The 25,468-nt window shown below is 34.1% G+C and overlaps 1 protein-coding gene across 2 annotated transcripts in view; it reads left to right on the top strand.

The window, feature by feature from the left end:
- The first annotated feature begins 687 nt into the window (after window positions 1–687).
- The window catches only part of LOC143236339 (glypican-6-like), a 39,357-nt gene continuing 14,576 nt past the window's right edge, over window positions 688–25,468 (top strand). Inside the window, exons 1-2 of one of the 2 annotated variants that reach the window (XM_076474614.1) lie at window positions 688–1,202; window positions 24,987–25,145. In XM_076474614.1, the coding sequence (XP_076330729.1) occupies window positions 1,004–1,202; window positions 24,987–25,145 (358 nt within the window). In that variant the 5' untranslated portion in view covers window positions 688–1,003. The remainder of the gene's footprint in view (window positions 1,203–24,986; window positions 25,146–25,468) is intronic. The other variant, XM_076474613.1, reaches the window with a different exon arrangement.

Here is a 25,468-nt window from a genome sequence, read left to right as displayed (position 1 = left end):
CCTAGAAAAGGTTGGTAATGACAGCTTATGAAGGTTTCGCAAGTTTAGTAGAACTAATTCCAGAGTGCATGTAATCATGCTAGTAAGAGGTTAGATACCATTCTTCCCAGTTCTTGGGATTGTGGGATGATCATGGCTTTTTTTTTCTTGAATGCAACAAAAAATGGAAGCTTTTCATTCAGGTCCCTACAAAAGATTTCTTCAGAGGATTAGTATAACTTTCTCATGACATTCCTCTGGGTTTCATAATGCCAAAAGCAAGTTACAGTAAATGGTATACCAGATAATATACTATTTATATGAAATGGCAATAAATATTTTATACACCATCAATTCCTTAGAAGTAATATTACAAGGGAATAAATTTAAAGTGTAGTATGCTCCACACTTTACAACTTGAGTTATATTATCCGTACTGCTAAACCAATCAGAAAATGCTATGGTATATTCTATCTACCGCTTCTCCTCCTTACATTTTCTTACCTGAAGAGAAGAATTTTAAGACATTAAATGTATGTTAATGGTGAGATAGTGAAAAACGATAATACAAATACCGCTTAATAAATGTAAAATATTCATACTTTAGAAAACGTATTAAAATATCTAAAACGAAATAAATATTTCGAAATGTAACACGGATGATAGAACAGCCGCTTGACTTTTCCCAAGGACGTTTTGATTTTGGCCACATGGAGGCACTAGCAGCTGTGTGGCGGAAGTCGTACATTGTAGATTCCTTCGTTCGTGTCAGTGCACGAGATCATATAACCTAGAGGGCGCACATCTACCACGAGCTTCTTCGCGTTCATTTTTTTTTAGGTTTATTTTCATTCACCAGTTAGAGCGCTTTTATTGTGCGAAGAACTTTTACTGTGATAAGTTTACCAACGATAAGAAATAGCTAAGTTGTTCGAAGTTAAAGTTATTGTTAATTTATAAGATGTGAGTGTAGCAAATCAGATTCTGAATACAAGTTAAAAAAAAGGAAGTAACTCAGGTTAATATGTGTTACAAAAAGGAGACCATGGGTTTATCTAGGAAGCAGTATTTTCAAATTTCTTTTCCAGTATTACTCCTATCGTATTTTTGCTTTTGTCTGGTATCTGATGCAAGTGCTAACGACTTAGCGTGTTCTTTTGTTAAGTATGCATATTCAGCGAAAGGATTCGACGACAACGATGTGCCAAGGAAAGCAATTCTCGGTAAGTTTCTTATTTTACATTAAATTAATATTAAGCATCAGGTAATGCACTATTTAAAACAACAATGGTTTGTACACGTGAAGCTTACTCATTCTGAGAAATAGTTGTCGGTTTGCTCGTACTTGATTACAACTTGAACATTAACACAGCGCTATCTGTAACAAATTGTCCTTATCTAAGAAAATTACACTAATTTTACTAACTCGATTTCTAGCTCTTTGATATAAATAAATTTAAATTGCTACTTACAGATGTGGGCGATAAAGCACAGGAGTTAAAAACGTTATAAAACTGAAAGTGCGTGCCTTTTGATTAAGCTAAATACAGATACCAACAATCACGGTAACAATTCATATATGTATTGTTTTCAATAGATACTTAGAAGCAGTGAAACAGAATGAAAGGAAGGAAACAAGAAAGAAGTAACATAATATAACTATTTTAAACGGAATTGAAACAGTAACTAAACAGATTAGTGTAGATTAACATAATTTATTTTATAGCTAATTTCTGGTTTGATGAGACTAATTGCAAAAGCTCTGAAGTTATTTACAGATATTTTAAGATTTTACCATTCTTCATGTAGATGTATAAGAGAGAGAGAGACCAATTCTGTAAGATATTCTCATATGCTCACAAATATTTATTTTTTTATTGGCATTTGTCGGCTCTGCACTTACCTCAAATATATTCATAAACGCTTGCAGTCTTTGTTTACCCTTCCAACAAGAATAACACTGTACCTTAGCTACAGTGTTATTTTTGTTACACAAAACAGTTAACACGAGGAGAAACTTTTGTTTGATTTATGTAAAACGAATAGAAGAAATCGAATATTTTTCTTTTTTGCATATAATAATATACAACAAATATCTTTAAACATTGCACAATAGATAGCTGTCCATTTTAACATATTTAGAAATCTACTAGATCTAGTACCAACATCTTTAGGCCCGGCATGGCCAGGTGGATTAAGGCGTTCGACTCGTAATTTGAGGGTCGCGGGTTCGAATATCCGTCGCACCAAACATTCTCGCCCTTTCACCCGTAGGGGCGTTATAATGTGACGGTCATTCCCGCTAATCATTGGTAAAATAGTAGCCCAAGAGTTGGCAGTGGGTGGTGATGACTAGCTGCCTTCTCTCTAGTCTTACACTGTTAAATTAGGGACGACTAGCACAGATAGCCCTCGTGTAGGTTTGCGCGAAATTCAAACAAACCAACATATTTTAAACTTCCATATGACGCCAGCTGTTACGGAAATAATAGTCTACAGACCTTAACTATTTACAGGCAATAATAAAGTTTTATAAAACGAGATTAGCCATCGAGAAGTATAGAATGTGTGTGTGTGCTAATATTTTGTTGAGGAACGGCTGATAGAACGATTTACCAAAATGAAGAAACGTTTCGTTCTTAATCTATAATTTTCCTTTACGTTTCATTTTAAGCACTTACTATCTCTTTTAACGTTCAAGTTACATTTATTTGTTGAGATGAACACATTTTATTAGAGCGTGTTTGGCACGTGCCATGTTTCCGCCATTATCTTTTGGTGATGAAGAAAAACGCAAGACGAACAAGTATAATAACACCTTTGTCGTACTTTAGAATTTGCAGTTTCGTCCTTACTATTATCTAATAAATACTCAACTAATGTAATTTAATTATTAATATGATAAAACCTGTTAAACTTCAAAATTAATGTTTCTGCTCTGGTTAAACTTGGTTTTACTATTTACTGTTCTTTTATCACAAATAAACATTAACTTATTTCTTACAGAAAACTATGTTTGTGTATTATTCACCAGTAAAAAAATACAAAGAAATGGTACTTGTGTACTATAGTGCAACTGTTTATTAAGCGATTCTATGAGTAAACATGTGCTTTAAATACTAGCGCGTAAGGCGTGCGACTCGTAATCCGAGGGTCGCGGGTTTGCGCCCGCATCGCGCTAAACATGCTCGCCCTCCCAGCCGTGGGGGTGTATATTGTGACGGTCAATCCCACTATTCGTTGGTAAAAGAGTAGCCCAAGAGTTGGCGGTGGGTGGTGATGACTAGCTGCCTTCCCTCTAGTCTTACACTGCTAAATTAGGGACGGCTAGCACAGATAGCTCGAGTAGCTTTGTGCGAAATTCCCAAACAAACAAAAGCTTTAAATAATAATTGTTATTATCAGTACATGTACAATTAAAATCACAGCACTAAATTCAATTAATTTTAACAAAGTGTACATTTAACTAATTAGATGGATTTTCGCAGGGCCCACGAAAGTGCTTTATTTGAAGAGTAAATAAGACCAAAATGAATAGTAACAAATATTTTTATTTCTTCCTTTGAAGTTCGTATGTCATGCTATTTTGCAGCTTACGGAATGCATACTTTTTCTTGTGGTTCAGGCACGCGCACGTTTTACTGACGTCACAACAGTAACAATTACAATGTTAAGCGTCCTTTATGTGATGTCATTTTAGCGTCTATATTGGCTGACAGACAACATACTATTGTATCGTGGTGCGAGTGGTTAAAACAGGTGATTTCTCCAAGCGGCTTTCGGCCACCTTTCGGAGAAATTATACCCGCAGACACTCTATCTGGTGGTCAAATTTACCCTTGAGTTAAATTTTACAAACGTTTATTTAACAAAGTACCAGTAGGTCTATTATGAAGTTTGAAATAACTATGTGGAAGACGTACGTGATCGTATTTCATTGTGAGAGGCGAAACGTTGCACAAAAATACGTCTATTATCCCATAAATAACTGTTTCAAAATGTCATGTTGTTTATAAGTTAGGTGAATACCTTTTAGTAAGCAAGCTATATATTTGTTGTTATTTTGGACAAGATAGAAACATGACTATTGTTAAGTATTAATTAAAAGATTTTTTATACTTAACAATAATATTACATTAGGAATTGGATATCAGAAATTGTCTTCTACAAGACTAGTTGTTTTTCAGTTTATCAATATGTATGTATAATTTGGTTTTTATTTATTAATACAGCATCTAATTAAATTGTTGTCGACTCTATAAACTTCCTTGTAATGTAGTTAGCGTGTTTCTTATAAATAATGGGGCTGACTACCTACAGCATAGATACAGCAAGTATGTGCCTGAAGGTTTGCCCCCTTATTTTGAAACTTTACTTTGTCTGTGTGCCCTTTTTGAACATTCTTTTCTAATCCGCGTGGTCAGCATGGTCACTTCCCCAGGTGGGCCTGGGCACACCAGTTTAGTGAGGAGTCCCAATTACACAGTTCGCATGTAGATGTACGTATTGAATTAGCTTGAGGGGTTTAGGCTCCTTCTTGGTTTTGTTGCTAGGCTATCAAGCCCCTTATTTAGAAGAAATATGACGCTGTTGCCAAAAGGGGCTGGTAAAATATGCAGGAAACGTTAGATTAAGACTCACATTTAGGTTGTTAATCCGTTGTTGCAATTCACTAATAGAATCTTGTTAAAATAGGAAACAAAATGTTGCTTTAAAGGTTTCCAGATTTAAAATCGAAAGAGCTTAGCTGTTTTATGAACGGCAGTGATAGAATGCTGGTCCCTGAAAAATATAGATTATTTCATTCGACGTTGTCTTCTAGAATAATATACAAGCTTTCCTGCTGATGTAAAATACAGATAACAAATGCCAAAGATGTCTGACGAAATACTTTGACTGTTTCGGACCCTGTTCGAGATCTCTAAGTATATCCTGCCATAAAGTGTTTGCTTAACTATCTGTGATAAGCCATCTATACAAAAGCTTCCTTAAAAACGTATGTCAGAATACCTGACAAATTATCATTTATTTATCTTTTGGTTTCAAAGGTAATTCTATCATAAGCACAAAATAAACTGGAGAAATTATGCAAAAATAATGCCTCCCAGTAGAACAGCGGTATGTCTGTGAGCTCACGCACGCCGCTAGAATCTGGGTTTCGATACGCGTGATAGGCAGAGCCCATATAACCCTACGTATAGCTTTGTGCTTAATTCCAAAACAATCAATCAATTAAAGCAAAAATAATAATAAACGACGGAGGTAAATAGTATAATATTAAGTAAAATCCGACAAAGTTTAGAAATGAACACAAGTCGAGTATCTCAAACTGAATGAAACTGTGAGAGCCGCTTTACACTGTGGCAGTTAATGAATCATATACAAATCCTTGGCCACGTGGTTAGGGCACTCGACTTCACAATCTGACAGTCGCGGGCTCGAAACTCCGTCACACAAAACATGTTCTCCGTTTCAGCCGTGGGGGCGTTATAATGTTACGGTAAATCTCAAGAGTTGGCGGTGGGTGTTGATGACTAGCTGCCTTCTCTCTAGAATAACACTGCTAAATTAGGGATGACTATCGCAGACAGCCCTCGTGTAGCTTTACACAAAAAAATAGCAACAAACAAATACAAATCGTTTTATTAACATTTGCTGTTTGTGTCAAACACATTGTTTATTTCAATAAAATAAACTTTTAAATTTTGATAAAGATTTTATACTCACTTTATTCCAATATGGATACGTTTGATTCATGTCGTTTAAGGTTATGAAATCCTAATTCACAAATAGTTAATATAGGTTTTTTGAAGATATTTGGAAGACGTTTCAACAGTCAACATAAATTTGATAACCTTGTAGAAATGCTAAGTATTTTTTTGGTTAGTTCTGTGTAATAATTCTGACCTTCATAATCATTTTATTACAAAAACTGAGCATCTCTTTGTGGTCTTAGTGGGACATTTATTCAGCATCTGGAACTGTAGATGTTAATAATCTTATCTTTAAAATTTGCAATGAAAACAAAATGGCGTGGTTTGGCCAATTCAACAATAGGTTTATATGAGTCTTGTAAAGTATGATGCGCAAGTTAATACTTTTTAATAGTCTTTTATTTTGACTTCATTCAAATGACAGTTAAATAATATTGCTGCAAAAATGAGTTAGCTTTATTCAATCCGTACAAACAGACTTATCCAAAATATCATTTTCAAATAGCTTTGCCCTTTGAGAAGTAAAATACTCTCAAATATTTATATTATTTGTTTGTGTTTCTTGTAGATGATGTATAAAGGTTTTTACCAGCTTCATTTACCACCGTGTCACCGAAGATATCGACTGGAACACTTAAGACTTGCATTTAGTTAACTGAAGTGTTTTCACACTCATACGGAGAATAAATTACAACTACTATGACACGAGGTGTGGTCTGAAACGCTAGAGAGGGATCCGTTTTTGTTTTTTAAAGAAAAAATAGTAATCCTTTTATGAAAATATATTTGCCTTTAGTGGTATGTTCGAGTTACGTTTGTCCTTCAGACTGAGTAGCGGGCGTACGAGATTATAGACTGTAAAACGGCGGCACTTTTTGAGGGCATGTTTTTCTTAACAAGCTGTTTTTGTACGAAGTTGCATGTCGTCAGGTGTATAAAATTCGTGGATCTTACATTAAAGAAAAATAGATGACATTATTTTATTTCAATTTCATAAAATTAATGAATGTTCATTGTCTTATGAGACATCCAGTGCTGAAGATTTCATTGGTTCATTGAACATCTACTTATGGCTCAACATGGCCAGGTGGTTGAGGCATCGAATCCCCGTCACACCAAATATGCTTGCCCTTTCAGCCGTGGGGGCATTATAATGTTACGGTCATTCCCACTATTCGTTGGTAAAAGAGTAGCCCAAGACTTGGTGGTGGGTGGTGATGACTAGCTGGCTTTCCTTTAGTCTTACACTACTAAATTAGGGATGGATAGTGCAGATAGCCTTCGTGTAGCTTTGAGCGAAATTCAAAACAAACCAAATCTGAACATCTACCTAGACATTTTATCGTTTATTTATTTCTGAAATAATTATTTTAGTCGTCTTTGACATAGCGTTAACAGACTTCTTTTAATGAACTTGCTGTGGTAAACTATTCTGACATATTCTTGGGCACTGGTTTTTGACTTGATCTAAATAGCTATCTATTAATTACAAATATTACATAATGGATATCTTGTGTTGAAGTAGTTGTACGTGTTACGTATATTTATTGTTGTTTCATCATGCGCGTATTTATGACATCAGTTTATCCTGTTTATTTACTAACAGTGATAGTGAGCTTGTACTCATTGTGTAATGCTGTTTAATCTCTATTAAGAAAACTACTCCAGATGTATACTTATTTGGTTGTCTGTTTTGTTTCTTGTTAAATAACAAAGATAACAAATGGGCTATCTGTGTTGTTTATTTAAATCTCGTAGTTAGGGTTAGAAGTTTTTAAACTTAGCGCTGCGTCACTAGGGAGCGACGCCAACTTTTGACACAAAATTATCAGACAAAGTTCTCTTTTGTTTGGACATTCATTATTGAAATAAAATTACGAAACTTTTGTTGCTGATACGACGCTGTCAGTCATCTATATAACAACATAAAAGTTGTGACCTCGAAGTTTTAAGTTTGTTTTTCTCTCTTAATAATACACCATAATGCAAGTGCAACATATCACACGAACACTACGAAATCTGAAATAGCAGTTAGCTACTTCGACACTTAATCACTATCCTATATTCTATCAGTTATTTAATAATTCGCAAACTGTATACAGCGATGGAAGGGTTTTCAGGGGTTTGTTAAAACCGCACTAGAAGGGTTATTACGCTAGTTATAAAAAAAACAACTATTTATCAAAATTATTGTATTAAAGTGTTAACATAAGTTCACTGTAAGGCGTTTTAATACATTAAATCTAGGATACATTCACTTCCGATATGAGTTAACTCGAAGATACATTCACACTCGACCCAGGTCTCATTCTAGGGTATATTCACACCCATTACAGACTTAGTAAGAGTTTCAAGTAATAACTGATAATTTACAGTAGAATTATTACTACTGTAAGCCTCATAAAATGTTTCTGAATCAAATACAATTTAATTTATATTGTATTTTAAATAAAGTTCTCTAAGATATTCAAAGATTTTCACATGACATTAATTTGAAGGGTAACTTACGCTAAAGCCAATGGCACAGAATAACATTAAACAAATGCATATTTATAGCTTTTAATTGTCGCTTCATTAAATACTTGTATTTTTTTAAAGGTGTTTTGAGCTTCTTCACGCGGTGAAGACATAAACTAGTCTTCAGGTCCCTTGAAAGGAAATGATTTAGCTAAGGCTCTAACAAAAGCCATTTGCCGCAGACGTTAATGGGAGGATACGGTTAAAAAAAAAAAATTGTGTAAGCATGCCATTCAGGAGCGGATCTGTGGGATGTTCGTCCTTCAGACAGACCAGTCGGGCTAACAGATTAGAGACTAGGAAACCAGCGGTAGTCACCCACCTTCTGCTGATAACTAACTAGTATCGGCTTCAAATAAAAACTATAGTAGAGCTGCTGTTAATGAATGTTAATATAAACGAAGGGTCAGGTGTGTCCATGACAAAGTTACTTAACACGTACGTGGTGTCAGTTGAGTATTTTGTTTGTTTTTCCGAAGCTGGCAAGTTATAAACTCGTGTTTGTGTGTATCAGTGCATGCATTATTTAGTAACTTAAAAGTCACGTTCAGGTTTTATTTGTAAGATAGTCAAATTTTTATAGTCGTATGGAAACTGAACTATTATTTGTTCATGTTTTGATTTTAAAATGTGGAATATAAAAAATAATTTTTAGTAACATAACAATTGCTACTTAAATTAAACATAGTAAAATTGTCGTTTCATAAAATCAAAAACAGTTTTGTACGGCTATTGTAACTGAAACTTGACTGTCTAAAGCCATTTTTGACTAATCGCAAAATGTGTGTGTGTGTGTTTTCTGATAGCAAAGCACAGCGGACCATCTGTTGAGCCCACCGAGGGGAATCGAACCCCTGATTTTAGCGTGGTAAATTCGAAGACATACCGCTGTACTAGCGGGGGGGGGGGGCTAATCGCGAAATACTGGCGAAAACTAAGAAAACTCTTGCAATTGAAAAACCAGAAGCAGTTTAGTTACAGTTTATAACTTAGTATCTCAAATCACTATTAGCACTATTGTATTTTAAACTTTGTATTTCTGTAAACGTACTGCTGAGTATTTATGGAGAAATACAAAGTTTAAAATACAATAGTGCTGATAGTGATTTGAGAGTGAAGGTAGCACATTGTGTAACTTTCCACTAAGAAAACAGAAATAACCAGAATATCTTATTTTCATTCAATTAAGACGGAATCAGCATGCTAAGTGTAGACAGAATAAAGGTTATTTTATGGACTCGCAAAAGAACTAAATAACAAAAAAGCAGAATAATTCTGTACGACCGAGTAGTAAGGAAACAGAGTAACAAGTGTATCTTTGTGTTTATTGTTCGCATCGAGCGAATCATGAAATGCATATCAATGTTTCTTCTACATAAAATTTGGTTGTTTTTATTTTGTTTCGTCTGATCTTTAACACCGCGTTTTGGGAAGCTAACAATAACGCAGTATAACATGTTTCACGTATAACAACTGAGAACTATCAAGTTTTACTACTATTTATTACTTTTAAATTGTTGTTAGTGCTTATTACACTAATTCTATCATAACGTATTGAAAGTAGGCGAGTATGAAGTAGTTCGTTTTTGTCTTAGATTAAGCAGTGAATATTTTCTTAGTGCTCACAAATGTCTGAGAGTGATGATTGTGTTTTACGGTAGCAAGATTAAAACGTTTAAACAAACCAGGCATTCAAACTCATGTGGTGGATTCAAAATGCATTATTTTTCATATTTAATTTTTCTTAAACATGGGAGTGTAAGAATGTCAACTTGATTAGTCACGCCAAAAGTAGAGAATGGGAGTGGGTAAAAAAAAAGTGTGGTGGTTTAACCTTTATCATATAATTGACATTTTCCCAAGGATTTCTCCCATTATGATGGAAACTATGGACTTCAGCCAGCCGAACGACTAGTGTTATGACTAGAACACATATGTCAGTGTGTAACTTACACTTTTTGTTGCTGAAACATCAGTGTTGCACGTCACGTCATGATTACAAGAAACAGATATGTAATGTTCAACATGATAGGCATGAGATACCATGTTTACATACGATTGTAATTTGTTGTGCTCAGTAGTTAACTTAAGTCACGGTTTATTGTTTATTGTACAAAGACCACATTGTGTCGAGAACTTTTTACAATCTTCTTGCTATATACACTTCATGCCTAAACAGAACTCTGACTTCTGGATAATCCGAATTGTTTAATATTTATATAAAGCTTTTATAGCATGCCGGTTAACTGTGCAAACTTGATTTTATATACAATGGTTTCCCTGGTGCTCTTACGTATTCTCAATAAATGGGCTTTTTATATTTATTTTCAGTTTATGTTTGTGTCTGTTGATTTTAAAGATAAATTCAATGTTTTTTCCTCCTTCCAAACGCGTTATAAAATACTATATAAATAGTGGAAAAGTATACTGTCAATGTTATCATTAAACGGAATGATTTATTATAGTTTTTGAGATCCAGTATATATAATCATTCATATAATAAAAACTGCACTAAGTACAGCTTATTTTAATAGCAGTTAATTATGAACATCGCTGTAACTACAAGAAAACAAAACATACATCGAAATGAAAATGTCGGCAATACAGTACAGAAATAACCTGCAAACAAATATAAATGTATCGAAAGCAATACAGGACAGAAATAACCTGTAAACAAATATAAATATATCGAAAGCAATACAGTACAGAAATAACCTGTAAACAAATGTAAATGTATCGAAATGTCAACAAAATATCATAATAGTGATATACGACAGTTATTTACATAAAAAAAAGATTGAATTTAATTGCCAGTGTAAGTATGTGATTTTATTAAAAAAGAAGTTTTGAACTTCTTTCTTTGTATTGTCACTATATATTGTCACTCGAATTATAGACTTAAAGCGAAAACAATAATCGGAGTAATTTCTGCTGAGTTTTAGTCCTCACTAAGAGAGAAACATTCGAATTCTAATACTGTTTCAAATCGCATGAAATTCCCAAATTAATTACTGTTTCACTTCTAGATCTTTAACAGGCATTTTAATTATGATCATTAGATTGATAATACAGCTTAGTCCCTGTGTTAGAAAATTCCCGGTAATGAAATTACATACAAATGCATACAAAAATTTCGAAATTAAGTTAAATTCACGATACCATATAAAATAACCTGAATTTTAATCCATAATGTTTACTTTGGTACAAAAATTTAAAATCAAGTACCTCTAAAGCAGTTTAGTTGGTTTTTGCTAACTGGCTGTTTACGTGTATATATGTGTTTGTATGTGTATTTATGCATAAATGTAAAAGTGGATCCACGAATTTCTCTTGGAAAGAGACTGCTCTTCCACCAGATCATGAAACCTTTCGAACAGTTTGGTAGTTCATGCAACCCGTCATTCCTCCCTTTGGAACTGCTCTTTGTATGAACATATGTTTAAATGAATATACACATGCCATTTATTTTAGGGGTGATAGACCTGTTACAAATTTTCGAAATGTTTACTGCTATTGAGTTTATGTAAACGAAAAAAAGTCTTTAAAGTAAATAAACCAGTATCACACTGCATGGTTAAGCTAACAAAAAACAGAGTTTTTCAAACCCGCAGGTATCTTTCGGTAAGATGTTAACTGGCATACTACCTTAACGGAAGATATGTTGCAATCTTTTGTCAAGATACAAAACCCTCCTTAATTCATTGAATATTTCCACACACCAGCGCTTGTCCCTCGCTGGTACAGTGGTAAGTTTTCTGATTTACAACGCTAAATTCAGGGGGTTCGATTCCCCTCAATGAACTCAGCAGATAGCCCGATGTGGCTTTGCTATACGAAACACACACACACATACACACATACACTAGCCCTTGGCGCTTCTTATTATTTCGTGCTAGGAATAAGAACAAAAGACACCTTGCACCAGCTTGATTGGAATCAGTGGCGAATTTAAAGTTGTGTGGACCCAGTGGCTAATAATTTTGTGGGCCTTATATCTCATGTAATTTTACATAGAATAAAATTATCCATTATGACCATGGACCCTGTGGCTGAGCTTCCTCTAACTCCAACCTAAATACACAACTAATTAGAAGCTGTGCGTGTTTGAGTGAAAACTGACATTTTTTCTATATCCCATGCAATTTTACATAGAATAAAATTATCTGTTGCCCCATTAAGACCATGGGCCCTGAGACTGAGCCCCATCTAGCCCCTACCTAAATACGCTACTGATTGAAAGCTGCGCGTGTTTGAGTGAAAACTGACAATTTTTTTTCTATATCCCATGCAATTTTACATACAATAAAATTATCTATAGCCCCCATTAAGACCATGGGCCCTGGGACTGAGCCCCATCTAGCCCCTAACTAAATACGCCACTGATTGGAAGCTGCGTGTGTTTGAGTGAAAATTGACAGATTTTTTGTCGCATAGTTTTATTCTCATCCTTGTATCATATGCTACATCTACGATACCTTATATATGATACCTTAAGAACACTCCAGTTAGTCTGTATATGGTAAACATTTTGATAAAACATTTTAGAAAGCCACTTTAAAAAACAATAACTATTGAGCTAGCTGAGATAATTCAACGAATTGTTAACTTAAAAACTCCTAAGTTTTGAAACTAAATCTCTTCTAAAATAGGAGATCTGGGTTTCCTCAATTAAATGCTATAACTTCTGTGTTTTTTTAAACGTATTTCACTTTTTTATATCGCTCTTTAACGGTGGAATCAGTATTTTTTTCTTTTGTTTAAATACATGGTGTAGGACAGCAGCAATTGCTGTTTTTAATAAGGAAACAATCCACTTAAGATGAATAAAGGTTGATAACACGCTCAAGTGGGTAGTAAGAGAGTAGCGGTGTAAAATTCCATTTTGTGAGGTGAAGTGTTATAGCGAGGGTGCGTGTAAAACACGGAAATGTAGTTAATAGTTTAATTAACTGCTTGCTTAAGTGCACTTCATCGATGAAAAAAGTGGATATAAATAACTGAATACCTTGCTTAAAAAAAATACCAGGCTAAGAGACATAATACTGGATTACATTAGGTTCAAAAATTTTAATAGTTATGTTTAGTCGTACTTGTAGGTCCATCATTAAAATTGCCAAAATACTTTGGAACTCCAATTATGTACTGGTCTTAATAGAAATCTAATTATTGATCTGTGCTCATGTGTGTAGAATAAAGTCTTAAATTATGTACTGGTCAAACTGAAAAAATAGATGAATTTGAAAAAGTATTTCCAACCTAGAAATAAACCAAGACTATTAAGGTTTATTATGTCTTCCGTGTCTTCGATGCTTTAATAATTATCAAAGAAACCATGTTTATACCGAACAGAGCGATCAAGACCTGAATCCTGGACATTCACGTGTTCTGTGTGACAGTTGAGAAAATGGTCGAGCTTTTATAACCTCGCATTCAAAAATGTGAAGCTTGAAGAACCAAATTTTTTCCATAAATTTTCAACGTTCTTGAGAAAGTACTTGACAGTTAATATTAATTCTAGAAGTATCGTATGGAACCATGTTTTGGTAATGCATCTCTCTGAGCTATTTATGCATAAGATTTCTTGTGGGTTTATACCTTTGTTGGTTCCTAATAACGTGATTCACTGATAAAATATGAACAAAAATAATTTGTATACAGCAGTTCATCACACTAATTACTGATGGACTTTTTACGTATTTTACTTATAAAATGAGTGATTTCATCTAACTTGTTTTGAGCTAGTTCTTCATATTGGGCGCTGTAATAAATTAAAACAGTGAATGACTCACTATGATGCAATATGAGAATTCCACTTGCAGAACGTTTAAAAAAAATCAAGTAAAAATAGCCAGTAACACAGTCGTGCGAATGTAAACTTCATAAAAGTTTTGCTTTTATTAACGGATTTTACATAATTCAACTAAGCAGATTTGAAAATAATATTCATTTTTTCCTATCACGTAAAGATTTTTTACAAATCTGGAATAAAAAACTTAGATCAAATTATTATTTCGGTTACCACAAGGAATATTTTTACTATTATATTTGTTAACAAAAAATAAAAATAAAATTGATATTAAACAAACATGCATTCCCGTTCATACTGATTTCATGTATACGTGTGTAAAATCTACACATTTGAATCTCAAAACTACTTCTTGTGGGTTTTCTTTTAAGTATTGCGTTTAGAGTATCTTGTAATCAACCATCATGCTGATGTTTCATCTTCACTAATACCTTTTTTCCATTTCTTTCATGTTTTGATGAAATCTTTCCTCTGTTTCTTCACTAATGGCACCAAGATTTAAAAAAAAAAAAGTTCAATACTTGAGTGTAAGAAATTACAACCCAACTCTTTGGATTTATCGAGCATATTATCGACAATATTTTCGTAATTCAGGTTTTTTTTTCTTAAACATTTGTCAATGACATCTTTAAAGGCAATCAATGTTTTTCAACTTTCTTCACTGTCCTTTTGAACTATTCATTCAAAATAAATTTCCTAATCTAAGGTTCAACAAAAATTTCTTATTTAACTTTTGTTTCTGAAAGAGCTGGAAATTACTCACAATTGATACTTGAAAGAATCAAGTATAGTCCAGTTTTATGTGAAGTAGAAGTAATAGGACTTTCTTTGTGTTAACCAAATTTTCAGGTTCAATATTTTTCGGTTCTGGTATTAGGCTGACTCTGTGTGACCACCGCTTCTTTATCCAGTGTTGATTTGGTGCCCTGCTATCTCATTTACACAAAAATACATGGAACTTTGAATAACCTAATTGTTGACGCAACAACATACAAAGGACCTTTAAATCTCTACTAAGTAACCAACCATGTTATCTGCATTTGACCTTTATTAAGAAGTTTGAGAATATGTTTGAGTCATTTCCACAATCTATTGTTACCATAGCGACGATTAAATAAGTGTGTGTTTTTCTTGTAGCAAAGCCACATCGGCCTACCTGCTCAGCCCACCGAGGGGAATCGAACCCCTGATTTTAGCGTTGTAAATCCGGAGATATACCGCTGTACTAGCGGGAGGCGATTAAATAATATTTAAAGTAAAAATAAATTAACTTCAAAGTGCACGCACAAACAAATGTTATCCAAAAATGACACGTCATGTGGCCTGTTAACCGTTTAGATACTAGGGATAGGTTTCTCGTGGGTTTTAGAACGATTGATAAGACCCTCACGTTGCAATTGGTCTAGATAAATGTATAACTAGTGGTTGTTAACATTTTAAGCGTAACGAAATGTGACCGAATTTCAATGAAAATAATTAAAAGTACATGTGATGTATAGTGAAAACACTGTGCGTCATGGAGTAAAATAAATATTTTCGGATGTAGCGTACATGAATTATTCAAGACAATAAAACCGTCTCAAGCCTATTTTATTTTGAGGGATAAAACGTTTCGTGATTTATCGTGGGACAAAGTTCAATTACTTTGTCGGTTTATATTTAGAATAAATAGAAAATGACAAGGTTTACCTTGAATTAATGTGTATATTAAAAGAGTGCCTAGTGACTGTTTATCAAAATAACTAACTATTGTACTTAGTTTAGTATCTAAGTATTGTAAATATTAACAAAGTAATTTGTGTGTTTTAGAGCATTTATCATTATCTAAGTATTCAACTTGTAACATTGGTATCTGAACTACTAATAATTATACAATTGTCTCTGTTTGAAATAGAAATTAAAGCATTTAAAACAGTAAATTTTCTGTCATCCTACAACCAGAAGAACGCTATAAAGTATATAGTGTGCACAATGGCACAACAATATGTCTGTAGACTTGCAGCGCTAGAAACCGGATTCCGATACCTGTTGTAGGTATAGTACAGATAGCCCATTGTGCAGCTTTGTGCTTAACTTAAACCAAAGGCTCGGCATGGCCAGGTGGTTAAGGCATTCGACTCGTACTTTGACGGCAGTGGGCTCACATCCCCGTCACACCAAACACCTTTCAGCCGTGAGGGCGTTATAATGTGACAGTCAATCCCTCTATTCGTTGGTAAAAGAGTAGCCCAAGAGTTGGCGGTGGGTGGTGATGACTAGCTACCTTCCCTATGGTCTTACATAGCTAACTTAGGGATGGCTAGCGCAGATAGCCCTCGTGTAGCTTTGCGCGAATTTCAAAAACAAACAAACAAACTTAAACCAAACCAAAGACCTTACTAAAATGATACCGTAAGCAATAAAGAAATCGTTCATAGGATTCGAACGGGTTCATATGTAATGTTTTATACTGTACAACTTGTGGATGTCTTTCATGCATTTAATTTGATCTTTTGTTTGCATTTTTTGGTGGATGAGAGGCGACTTTGATCAGCCAAGTGAGGCTCTGTTAACTAGTTTATTTCCACCATCTTACAGCACACCTTTAAATGGTAACCTTGAAAAGTTACTCTATGAGCTATCTTAGTGTCTGAATTGTATATTGTAATGAAATGAAAGATACTGTGGGACATTAAGTATTTTGTGAAACGTGGGATATTTACGGAAGCAACGGAGCATACGTAAAAGGATTTTTTTGGGGGGGAGGGCAGGCGTAATATACTTTGAACAGAAAACACAGCAAAAGTCCTACCTGGCCTATCCGAGTGAGATGTAACAATCAAAACCTTCATGTGTCGTTCTCTGTACATATAGACCTGTCACTTTTTTATGGCTCATAAAAATGACTGTGGGGGTATATTCTTAGCTACATACTAAAGCAGAATATGACATTGTTCTTTTTTTCTAAAATATCTCAGAAGACATTAATAGCCTTTATAATATATCTTGGAAATGACAAAAAATAAAAATCAAGATACAGAGTGAAAGTGAGTTTTAAAGACAATGTCATATTAGTTCAACGGTCACTCAACCAAACTGTTTTGTATCAACACATATTTATGGTGTTATATTTTCTAACCTCTATCTCTGACGAAAATTAGTATGACTTAGAAACGATTTTTCATGCTTTTTAGAATGTCACTTTTTTCTTATTGAACAAAGACAGTTCTGTTGAATTCTACGTGTTGGAAAGGAAAGTATGAACTCAAATAATTATCACTAGAATAAGATGAGAAACTCCAAGCAGTAAATGTATTGAATTTCTTAAGTGATCAAAGCTGTTCCGATTTTTTTTTACTCCGTTTAGAATATAAAACATCCCTTAATGGGCAGGAAAGTTGTTCCATTAACGTAATCTGAGTAGACTTCACAGCGTATGATGACACAGGAACTCGTCGCATTACGCACGCATTTAGTAATAAAATAACATTAGTTACGTTATGTATAATTTGCTGACGTTTTCAAGACACATTTAACGTATATCAGTTATTTAATTAAAAACAGTAACTCATAATAATTAATTCATAATACTCAGAATTTCCTAATAATGGTAAAGTATTTGTTACAATGAACATTGAGAATAGGACGGACGCAGTAAGCAAACTCAGATAATAAAGTAGTTATTTATTTAAAAAAAAAAACAGTAAAGAAACTCGTACAAAGTCAAATATGCTAAACTGTCGGGAAACAAGAAACTTTCTGATTTCCACGTAAAATTCAAGTAAATCTACTTGGACTTAAAGTATCCAGAATTACAGTAGTAGCAATATATAATATGGTCGGAATTAAAAACATTAAAAGCGCAGTGGAAGTTAAAATAATGACACTATTCCAGATGATGTTATAATAAAAATACCTACATGACTCCGATTACTTCACGAAAACAACAACGGCTATGAAAAACATTATGGCAAGTTCAACTGAAGTGTAAATACATTATTAGGTTGCGAGCTCTCAAATTTAGGGATAGGCAAATATATACCTGAAAAATGTGTTACTTGTCACCTGGTAGCAGCTGAGAGCCATTACACACACATACACACATTAACCAGCAGTACAACAGCCTTCAGGTTGCTATGGTAGATGTCCCCGTTCGCTACTGGGTCATATCTACGGTATTCTATTCACGTAGAATAAATCTCACCTTGTTGCCTGACTGCAAGAACAGCCCTTGTGAGACTAAGAAAGAAACATGTGGTCTTACTTGGAGAAAATATGTCCCAGGCTGACACCTGCTTGATGCCATTGAAGAAATGATCAAGATTTTCTTTGACCATTGTATAGAAAGTTTTCTGTTTTGTTTCTCATCTCTGTAGGTATCAATATTGTAAGGTGAGTCGATTTTCGCCTGTTATATCCCCCTCTGTTGTGACAGTGTCATTACTGGTGCTCAGTTGGATCAAGGTGTCAAGTAACATATCTTTGATCTAGTTCAGGTGATGTTGATGTGGGCATCGGGGTTCGCAGAAAGCCTAGTGTTCATGACGTTAATCATACTGGAGACACATTAGTTGGTCAGCAATCTTTCTTATTTCTCGTACATGTAAGGCGTAGGATCAATTCATTTGAGACTACTGTTTTTAGCTAGGACTGGATGGATCTGATTCTCTAACAGCTTTATTCTTTTTCCATGGACAGAATATGAAGTGTTTCTCTTTTTTCTTACGCCCTTTCAGCCATGGGGGCGCTATAATATGACGGTCAATCCCACTATTCGTTAGTAAAAGAGTAGCCCAAGAGTTGGTGGTGGGTGTTCATGACTAATTGCCTTTCCTCTAGTCTTACACTGCAAAATTATGAAAGATTAGAGCAGATGGCCCTCGAGTGGCATTGCGCGAAATTCTAAACAAACTTTTTCCTTATTTCGTACAATGTGTCATTCTGTCTTTACTAGTACATTATGTATACCAGTCGAAAACATTCGTGGTATTCGCAAAGAGGATTTCTCAACTGAGTTTGTCAAAGGTGATGTCATGTGTTAGTTTTGGCCCAGTACAGGCACCTCACCGCAATGGTCACTACTCCGAGATAGAATGAGAAACAGTTAGGTAGTCTACATATTGTTCAATTATCAATCAGCAATGGAAACATATCCAGAAGTGCCTGCCACAACATGGTATGAAACTGAATGACACACATTGATAGCATTCAAGTAAACATTGGAACACAGGATTTAATTGAATAAAAGCAGTGATAGTATTAAAGTGAATGGTCCATTTAAAACACATACACGAAACAGACACAAAGGGCTCTGACACATCGTCATCACTAGATTCGAATTAACAGATCAGAAAAGGGAGCAGTTAGTCAACAGCACCCACCGCCAACTACTGAGCTATATCATCCCACCGTTTATTAGGAAATGACGTCACTTTTATAGATAATTCCTGACCTCAAAGTGCAGAAGGAAATTTTGTCACAAGGGACCTCGAACCATGAATTCGGAAATTTAACTTCCGAGTATGTCAGCCAATAAGCCAAATAAAATTCGCTATCAAATGAGTTTTTTTATTAGGTTATCGTGCTGTAATACTATGCTCTGACAGACTAGTGATAATAGTCTGGAACTGATTCATACTTAGAAAAACACGACATTCCCCAAATACTTAAGAACACAACTTAGACGTATAAATGTACATGAATATGGACATTTTAGAATTAAAATAATGAAAGTAAACCTTAGGTGAGACTACAAAATAGTATCGGAGTTTAATAAATAAACAATTTTTATCTTTGAAAATGTATGTTCAACTTATGATTATCTCGCTAAGTAAGCTTCGGGGTATTTACAGTCTTGTATACTTTGTTAAATAACGTTCTTATTAATTCTAAATGGAATTTATCAAGTACAGTTTACAGCAGTATCTTAGGAGCACATTTGGCATCAGTTTGTTAAATAATGTTACAGAATAATGTATTTAATTTATTTAAGTACAAACGCTACAGAGATTTCGCATTTATAAAATTCTTTATTTTCAAATTCTCGAATATGACAGTCCGAAGTTTAAATGAACGCAAGTATCCCCTTGCAACTTTCAATTCTAACACCCTTCAATATATTGCTCGAATTGCGCGAAATCTCTGTAGCGTTTGTACTTAAATAAATTAAATACATTATTCTGTAACATTATTTAACAAACTGATGCCAAATGTGCTCCTTAGATACTGCTGTAAACTGTACTTGATAAATTCCATTTAGAATTAATAAGAACGTTATTTAACAAGGATTATTTTATATAACTGTAAACTTACTGTCAGCATGAAAACCTAGTTTAAATTATTTTACTGACTGGATAGAAAAATGAGCTGGGAGCTGCTAACCCCCCAACTTCCTTTTCATTTGATTTTGTCTTGACGTATAGGCAGTGTAGATGTGTCCGAACTCGTGTCCAATTATGTATATTTATTGTTGTAAGTTGGGTGACGTAGAGAAGGACCTATTCAGTGACAGCAGCTGGCTGTTAAGTTTATTGCTAAGTGATTAATGGCTAGATGTCAGGAACAGCGAACAAGCACCTTTGAATTCCTCGCGTTTATTATTCTCGCCGAGCTTGTTACCTCAATTTATGGAAAGCTTTAAAGATCACATAGTCACCGCTGAATAGAGTGGGCAAGGCCACCTTGAGCAGTTTGCCACACACACTTTTTTCGTGTAGACAAAGAGGGACCGTTGTAGGAGGATGAACCGGTAAACACTTAGGAATTTTTGTTAGTCAACTCTGTAATCCTACCGACTCCAAATCTCGTAAATGATGTAAAGAACACGCTCAATGCATGCAAATTTGCGGAATTTGAATATTCTCCTCCCTTATTTCAAACACTAAACTGTGCAATTTGTATTAAAGTAATCACAGTTAAACTACCAAAAAATATATAGTTATTGAATATACAGTTAAAGTAATACCTTTCAGAACTGATTATGAAAGAATGTGAATAACAAGCAGTTTTTAGATAAGTTGAACAGTAAATGTTAATGTTTGTGGCAGCGTGATTTGAAGGTCATATTTTGACAACTATCTCTAAATTTAACCTTCATGAAGTCACATAAGTAATCAATTGATAAACAATAGTTTTTTCAGTATATGTTATAAGAACTGAGTGAAAACAAAGAGAAGGGTATTATAATAACATACAACCGCGTCATATGTGCTTTATCTTGTGCCGATGAGACCTTTCGAACAATCCCAGGGGTCGTTAGGCCTACTAAGATGTAGTAACTGTGGTGCTATTTGTATTGTCAAATTGCGCGAACACAGCTGTTACCGTGTGAACTTCATTAAGTTCGAAGAAAGTAATTTTTATACATTTTATTTATGCAACTAGATATCAAAATTAAGGTAAGATTTACTAATACTATATTATTTTTATTTTAACACTAAGCTATTTATTTATTCAGTTATTTATCTTACTTGAATTAAACTATTCATCATTCAAAAGAACTAGTGAACCAGCAAGGAACCATAAAGTTAATGTTGAGGGTATTTCATAAGCAAATTCCGTCTTAGTCTCAACTTATCATCCTAGAAGAATGGTTATAAAGCCAGAAAAAAGCGTAAAAGGCACACATAAAAATGCCTTCTGTTAAATACACATAGATTTGGTTCTGAAGAATTAATACTAAGCAATATATATATATATATATATATTAATATTTTATAATTCGGTCAATGGGATAATTAATAATAGAAAACGGTAAGTTTTTTTTCATTTTCATGCAAGTTTTTATCGGTTTACACAGTAAAACTTTTGTTTATTTTTACTCTCAACGTTTCACCAGATTTACATGGTATCATCAATTAGAATACAACAACTGTGGCTAACAGTAACGTGGGGAAATTCTGAGAATAAAATGAACAATAGTTTTACCATGTACAACCGTTAAAATTGTGAATTTAAAAAAACTTAGTTCTTTCTTATATTTATGAAAGTGTTTTAACTTATCTTATTCAATAGTGCTTTCATAGTGTCAAATGGCTACTCATTTTAAAGCTTTGACTACTTACATGAAGTTTTGTTTGTTTGTAATTATAGTATCTTAAGTCCGCAGACATACCACTGTGCTGCTACTCAGGGACTCCTTAAAGCTCTACCAGTTATTGCGATTTTTGTATTGTTAACTCATTTACCAAATGGATACTGGGGTTTCCCATGTACTTACATATTCATTGTGTGCTTTGGTTAGTTCTCTGAAGTGAGCGTTGTATTGGGTAAATGAATAGAATTATTCACATGAAAGATGATTTTTTGTGAATTGTGCACATTGGTTTCATTGTTACATGAAAGTACCAGAAAGAAAATAAACATGCCATAATCATTGCCAAATGCAAATTTACTGTGCAACAAATGACACAAAGTTTTAAGGGATTACTGATGACTTCTTACCTGCCACTATTATTAATAAAAGTCTCCTGTAAACCACCAGAATTACTATTTTTGTACTTAATGGCATTGGAAAGTAAAATAATGTGGATAATCTTGGGGTACTAAAACCTTCCAGAAGTAGATTTGCAACAAGTCGTATCATAGCCGTAGTAAACAAATTCTTGTAACAGATCAGACTTCATGAAGATAAAGGTCAGAGGTTGAAGCTATCTGTCTATCTCAGACAACAAAACACATCATAATCGAGACGAAATTACGTCTGGAAAAGCGGAACAAGTCACGTATATACAAGTTGTTTCTACGACGTTTGACCTTCTCATATATAAAGCAGCTGTAGAATGAAATATGCATTCATGTTGTTCCATAACAAGACATATCAATCAAGTTGCTTATGGATTTCTGTGGGACTGGACTGTTGAAAGGATAAGTGGGAAATTGTAATCCTCGTACACGATCTGGATTACTGAAAATCAGCAGGAAGTACTGGTATACTTTGAACATGACAGCATCACAACGGAGTGTTTTGTAGTAACAACTACGAAGCAAAGCTATTGCCAAGATGCACGTTCGTCAGAAAGACAATGACCGTACATGGTAACACGTGCTGTACGGATGTGACAAAGCCTAATAATCGTTTTATTTGAAGGTACTCAACCACTAAATACACTAAAAACAAAATTTATTACCAATAATTTGATCCGTTTTCTTTAATTAGAAATATATGTGCAGCTAATAACATCAATATTTAAATCGAAGATAGAATTAGCCACAATTTGTAAAAGCGCATAATAACATTTGAACATGTTAGTATGGTAACTGGAATTTGTGTATTACTAATATTCTAAAAACAAAACAGTTGTGTATTAAAGCTGCCTATATAAAAGAAACACCAAAATTTAATTGCAACCATTCAAATTAACATTAGGAGATAAACACACGAGCATCTGTAAATATTAATAAACTATAGTTATGTCCATTCTGTATGTATGTTTTTAGTTTTGTTACGTCATTTGTGTCGATAAGGTATTTCAGAAAACAAATTAAAGCATGTTAACTTTTTAGACTATTCCTTATAAAATCAAAATATTGTGCAAGTTTTAGGGTATTTGTATATGTGACAGATACACTTATGTATGATCTTAAATGGAATATATCATTTTGGTATCTATCTATAGGGTACACACCGTAATCCTTTAAGCGTAACATTATTGCTATCCTACCTCATCACAAGAATTTTACTGTGATGTAGCAGTTAACTGCATAAAAAGAGTTGCACGAAACTGTTACTCGGCAGCGCCCCCTCCTTTTTGTTTTGCAAATTATACTTGTTCATATTATTAACTTTTAACCTCCCTCAAATATTTCTTCGTGATTTCTTTTTGTGATCCAGGTTAGTCATTCCATCATTCCTCGGTGTATGTTGTCAGTAAAAAGAGTATATTCAGATATTTCTAATGATGAAATGTACTGTCACATTCTAGAAAATTATCTGACTGAAGAGGACTTTTGTTCGTGAGTTTGGTGGTTTTGAAGTTAAATGTTTCTGGGTTTGTAATGAAAAAGACGGCCAGAGTTTAATTAAATAAATTCAGTTGCTCATGTATCTGTGATTTGACAAGAACTGTTTAACGTGTCAAGCCGTGTAACAATAACCTCGAGGTTGGGACTTAGATCTAGGGTTGGACAAAGTTTAGTTAGCACGTCAAACTGTGGAATAATAGGTCTGAGGTTTGGTCATATATCTGGATCCGAACAAGGCGCAGTTAGAATGTTAAGATGTGGAACAAAGGATCAGAGGTTAAGTCTTATATCTGGAGTCGGGCAAAGCTTAATTAACATTTCAAACTGTGAAATGATGGGTCTGAGGTTCGGCCATATATCTGGAGTCGAACAAGTCCTAGTTAGTGTGTCAAGACGTGGAACAACAGGTTCGAGACATTATGCTGCATCGCATTTTCAGCTGTTCCTGTGTTACAAAAGTAAGAGACAATCTCATCATTTAAATGTGACAGTGGCTGCTGCTAACTGATTTCCTTCTCTTTGGTGGGTAGTTAAAATAAGGGATATCTGTACCTGAATTATTGGGGTTTCGGCTCACGTGAGCATGAGGAACTTCTCAGTTTGAAAATTTTCTATTCATTTATATAATACTGAGTGACTCTTGTCCATAGATACGTTTACTGAAAACTATTAGTTTTGTTGTTTTTTTCAGCATGAACATACGTGTTCTTCGGTAATATATTCCACAGAAGATGATAAATAATCTGATTTAAAACTTTTGCAAACAAAAGCAAAGTATTAGTGTGTTCTAACACTAAACAATTTTATGTTTTTGTTTTCTCATAGAAAGCGCTTATAGAGATGAATTACTGGAACACAACACCTTAACAACGTAATGATTTGTCTGTTTTGCGCTCTTTATAAGTGGAGCTTCTGCGATTCTTTGCTTACTCCTGATTAAAGTGGCCTTTTAGTACATTCTACACATTGGTGCATTTTCCATCAAGTGATATTAATGACGTTTTTTGTTGTGTTCTTTATATCACTAGGGGATCATCTCCGCATCTGCGAGCAGGGTATGACCTGTTGCACAGAAGAAATGGAATACAAACTAAGTAATCACAGTCAAGCGGAGTTTGCAAGACTCCTAAAAGAGTCAGTCACTAGGCTAAAAAACGTGTTTCATTCAAAAACTCAGCAGTTTGACAGTACGTAGTTATTTACTTAATTACTAGTAAAATCAGAATGCTTCAAATTATATGTAAAACAGAAATAAAAACTAACTCACGAAATACATCTTGAACAGTGATTAAATTAAAATTTTCCACTAACTTTAATAACCGTTTCTGATACCAAAAGAAGTATCGACATTCACGATGACATTTCTGTTTTAAACATAAGTAGTTTTAAATCACACTACATCTTCTTCTGTTTTAAACATACGTAACTTTAAATCACACTACATCTTCTTCTGTTTTAAACATATGTAACTTTAAATCACACTACATCTTCTGTTTTAAGCATACGTAAC

The sequence above is a fragment of the Tachypleus tridentatus genome, chromosome 13 (assembly GCF_004210375.1).
Source record: "Tachypleus tridentatus isolate NWPU-2018 chromosome 13, ASM421037v1, whole genome shotgun sequence".
In the NCBI taxonomy this organism is placed as follows: Eukaryota; Metazoa; Arthropoda; class Merostomata; order Xiphosura; family Limulidae; genus Tachypleus; species Tachypleus tridentatus.
Note: the sequence above shows the minus strand (reverse complement) of the source record. Positions and strands in the feature narration are given on the sequence as shown.